We start from the raw sequence: 5147 nt of genomic DNA, 5'->3' as shown, positions 1-5147 counted from the left end.
CTAATAAATAATAATATTTAAATTTGTGTCATTTAAATTTAAAATGTTAAATAAAAGTATAATATATGTTATCATATAAATTAATAATCATATATATATATATATATATTTGATTTATATAGTTAGCTTTTCTTAAAGTTATAATAAACTATTTAAATTTTGTAAAATTAATAATATGAAAAATATAGTTGAATATTAAAAGCATTATTCCTTGTATTCTAATTACAATTACAATTTAAATATAAATGTAAATTTTATGTATAAAAAGACGGGAAGAGGGTTTATTCATTCCTATATCAAATGTAAACATTTCCCTTCTTTAAACAAGAAATATATTATCATAAGAAGATAAAATGAGTGGTAAGATAATATTATTATATAATAAATATTGAATTATAATATATTCACTAAATATATTATATGTGTGTCTAACTTTTTCATAAAAGGTCTTTCAAAAACAATCCTATGTCTAAATTAAAAAGGGATAAAAAAAATAACATAAAACAAAGTCCTTATGCAAGTGAAGAACATCATGTGTCATCAACTTGTTCTTTTTAGCATCACATTCTAATATTTGGCAGCATCTATCTTTCGGTGTTATGTTCCTTTGTCTTCAACCTAATCCATCAATCATAATATCCAGAGTTACTTTGCTTCGATTCTAAATTCATTACTATTTTACTTTTTAAATATACAGAACATTAGCTTCTTCTTTTTTCTTGATCCATATTTATGCATTCACACACATAATTTAACTCTCCTGACTTTGATCTATTTGATGTGTGATATGTATTGATCTTTCACATCTGCTAAACAGTAGATGAAGAAAAGAAATTAACGTTTACCGGTAATCAAAAGATTCACAATAATATATAGGTTTAATAGGTTTGAAAGTCTCTATATTGGGTTCGTTTCAACTGGGTCCTTCAATTTTAGAAGTGATTAATTGGGTCTTTAATTTGATCAATTTGATTCAATAATAGCATTTTCATTAAATATAGATGGCATCCAGGTAACACCGTTTGAGCTGTATAGATGAATTTTTAACATTTTTAATTGTTAAATATATTAATAAATGAAAATATATTAATAATATATATTTATAAATCGTGATGAGTTCATAATGTTTCCTCAAATCAAATGCATTAATAATTCTTATAATCACTACTAATAGAAAAGCAGGATTATAAATTATTATAATTTACTTATGATGTGGTGGTACTTTTTTAGGAAATTATAAATTTACTATTAGAGTTTTAATTAAAAATGACATAGAAGATATTTAAGATGGTTGACTTATAATTTTGTTTTATTTTGTTAGTTATATTTTAATATGACATAATAAGTATAATTTTAAAATAGGATTTTGAGTCTCTTTTTCTAGTCATTTTTTTAGTTTTAAAATGCTCATTCCTAGTCATTTTTTGAGTTTTTATTTTCTTTTCAAGAAAAATTTCATTAAGGAAAAAAAAGGGATTAGTATTAGTTTCAACACAAAATTATAATAGGTTTTTAGGTTTGATCCTTTAATTTTTAATTATATATACCTTATTGCTGCTTTACACATGATACAATGCAATTGGGAGCAAATTCCATGCACTTAAAGGGTGTGAAACTATTATTATTTAAAATTAAATACGATGACAACAATGGATTAAAGAGGACCATGTTTTCAAAATTGAAAATTAATTATGATTAAATATTAAAGGATCAAAATTATATTAAAAAAATCAATAATTAAAAATATGAACACCTGAAAATTGAAAATCAAAAAAAGAGAGATTAAATGAACTACCTAAACAATATTGGACCCACATATATTTTTTTCTTGTGCACATCATTTTCAACTCATTGTATTCCATTTTGTCCCTCTCCCTCATCTCTATCTTCTTCTTTGCATTCATTATTGATGATCAAGATCTCCTATTTCACCTCTCTCAAATTATTAACTGAAAGAACACAGAAGAATCTCTGGTAAAGTTAGTTTGAACAAGCATGTCCAACAATCGCAGTAACAACGACAACAACCCTTATGTTCATATTTCCCCTCTTCAGACCAGCCGTGAGTGGTTAATGTTCCAAGATACTGTGTTCTTTCACTAAGCCTCTTTCTGTTTGATTAATGGCAGTTTACGTTTTCAGGTCCAAACCCAATGGATACAGTGTTTGGTGCATTAAACCACTGCAGCAGGAAGGTTGGAGATGCAACTAGAAGAGCTGAGATAGTGGCAGATAATCTCTGGAATCATAGTGAGTTTCCCTCAACTTTCACTTTCATTTATTCTTTTTCTTTTCCCCAATCATAATCTGAATTATTTGAAGGCAGACACTAGGAAATTTATATAAGATTTGAAGATAGTATCTCTAATCTAAGATTTGAAGCCAATAAGTTATCTCAGTGAAGAGTCTTTTCAGAAAACTTTGTGGATTGTTTGAAAGAAGAGTCTAAATATATTTTATATGACAAATGATCTACAAATTTATGAAAAGAAAAAAAATTAAAATATCACTTCCAGCATAAAACTATAAGATGGTGGGTTTATAATTGATTTATTATATATATATATATATTGTTTAGTATGAAACTTCCCATCCAGTTTAAATTCTTAACTAACAGAAGTGTATTATTTTATTTAGGAAAGGTTTAAATTAAAGTTTTGAACTTTATAGCCTATTTTTATTCAATTTATTTGAAGAAAGTGAGCTTAATTTACATGGGGTGATGATAAATGGAAAAAATTTATAAATTTCCTGTCTTGGCATGGAAGCTGAATTGTCAAACTTTCTTACCAATCATGCAAGAATTAAAAATCTTGCAGATAAGATATTTCTATCTATAAGTTGTATATCACTAGACTTAAGTTCTGATGTATTTTGTACTCAAGTTTCTTACAAATCTGTAGACATAAATTCTTATGTATTATATGTATATACTGCAGTCAGAATTGGTTCTAGTCTTGCTGATGCAGCAGTGGCTAGAATTGTTCAAGGAACAAAGGTGCTTACACTAGGAGGCTCTGTTGCATTATTTCAACAATCATTTGGAGTTTTCCCGGGAGAGAACCTCATAAAGTCCTTTGCTTGCTACTTATCAACATCCACTGGACCTGTGATTGGGACTCTTTATATATCAAATTTAAGATTAGCCTTTTGCAGCGACTATCCACTGTGTCATTATCCATTCTCCCTGCAACAAAACCAGACTCTGCATTACAAGGTACTTTGACTTGTTTCCTTTGCAACAAAGTTGTTTGAATTTGACTATATCAGCTGACCGATTGGTTGCTAGTAATCTTCTAGCACAAGAAATCCAAGATAAACCCATGAGTTAAATTGCAATTATTAGGATTATAGGTATGAGTTTAGTCCCACGTTAAGTAGGAATGAGCCTGAACAGCAATATATAAGAAAGAAAACTCAGGTATCCATTGTTATTAAAGTTTTGGGTTAGAGTTGGTGTCTTAACTTTATTATATGGAATGTTCATGATTCATTGGCACTGAATGAACATGTGAATGATTGACCCACATACTGTTGCTTGAAGGGAAGTACCAATATGAAAGAAATTCACACTTGAAAACAATATTGTTAGAATTTCAAGTATAAGTTTAATCTCATATTAAGACCCATCCATAACTTACTAGTGCCAAATCTCCTTGGCCTTTTCCCTAAGGAAAGAATTTAGTTAGAATGCAGCAACTAGAAAAGGATTTTTGCACAGTCAAACTAATCAAAATTTGTGCTCTGTATTGTTTTAAAGTCTTATCTAGAGTGATTTGTATTGAATTGTACGTAGTCTTACCCTTACACGTGCAAAGTGGTTGATTCCGGATTCAAACTCATGCCAACAATCGTTGAGGCTTAACTATAGTGTTGTAAAGGCTCATTCTCAACTGTTACTACTTTCATTTCAGCATGTATTCATTTGTTAATGGTAGTTTTTGTTAAATAAAAAGTATTAGCAGTAGTAATATGAGTGCATCAATGACATCACAGACTCACAAGCAAGCAAACACACTGACTCTGATTGCATTTATATCTAAATTTCTGAACAATGTATCCTGAGAAATCAATACACCTTGTTGATTCTTCTGTTCTGGTGTATAAAGTTTGTTGAATTAAGTTTTAATAAGAAAAAAATAAGTAATCACAGTAGTCTCTCATTCACAAATTATATCATCTTCCAAATACACTAAAAAGGTAGTTCAACTATTTCAGATCTCTTAATCAAGGATGAAAATTGAAAACCCTTTGAATTTCTGATATTTTTGCGTGGTGTTATAAATAGGTCGTGGTGCAAGTGGATCAGTTAAGCACGGTTAGTCCTTCCTCAAATCGATTTAACCCTGCAGAAAAATACATCGAGCTTGTGACAGTGGATGGTTATGAATTCTATTTCATGGGGTTCATAGCATATGACAAGGCTCTCAAGACTATCAGAGAGGTTTTACAGCAATATCACAATCATTCCAGAGAAGCTTGAATGATCACAAAGCATGAAATATTTTCCATATATATGATAGAGACACCTTAGAATTACATTGTACCTTTCATATTTTAAAAGTGAGAATTTGTGTTTAGGCAAGCTATTGTGAGTTAGATTTTGATGAAAATATTAGTATATTTAAAAAGAAATTGATTTTAATCCCATAATGCTACTTGTGATCCAACCATATTGAATTCCAGATAACATCAATCATACATAGCACTTCTAGATGTTATTAATGAGAAAAACAAATGAACCATCCACTTAAAAGTCTCTAAGGAACAATAGTAGGAAGTGAATGTTTGAACTCCACTTGTACTATTACTTTCAATCCACAAGTTTAACTACTTTTCTTAAATGAGCTATTTCAATATCATTCAAATAGAAAAAGCTTAACTTCAAAAGTTGTGTGCCTGCCAAGAGAAACAGAGAAACAATCTATCATAATAGCTCTATTATCACAAAAAAATTCATCTCTTATACCATTATTACAGTTTTAAAAGCGCACCAGATTATAGTTATACCATATGTCAAAGGCAGTAAGTAAAATAGTTGCAACCAAGATAACTCTAGCTTGATCACTCTCATTCATACGAATCAATCCTTCTATGTTTGAGCACCAAGGAATAGCATAGAAATAGACCTACGCCCATGTATTGAA

The 5147-nt window shown here is 29.2% G+C and overlaps 1 protein-coding gene across 1 annotated transcript; it reads left to right on the top strand.

The window, feature by feature from the left end:
- The first annotated feature begins 1835 nt into the window (after window positions 1-1835).
- LOC108339667 (GEM-like protein 1) lies at window positions 1836-4649 on the top strand. Its single transcript, XM_017576850.2, has 4 exons — window positions 1836-2062; window positions 2143-2250; window positions 2940-3217; window positions 4289-4649. The coding sequence occupies exons 1-4, from the start codon at window positions 1996-1998 to the stop codon at window positions 4481-4483; spliced, it is 648 nt and encodes a 215-aa protein (XP_017432339.1). The 5' UTR covers window positions 1836-1995; the 3' UTR covers window positions 4484-4649.
- The last annotated feature ends 498 nt before the right edge of the window (window positions 4650-5147 follow it).

Source organism: Vigna angularis, chromosome 5 (assembly GCF_016808095.1).
Source record: "Vigna angularis cultivar LongXiaoDou No.4 chromosome 5, ASM1680809v1, whole genome shotgun sequence".
Classification (NCBI taxonomy): domain Eukaryota; kingdom Viridiplantae; phylum Streptophyta; class Magnoliopsida; order Fabales; family Fabaceae; genus Vigna; species Vigna angularis.
This window is presented reverse-complemented; position numbering and strand designations above follow the sequence as displayed.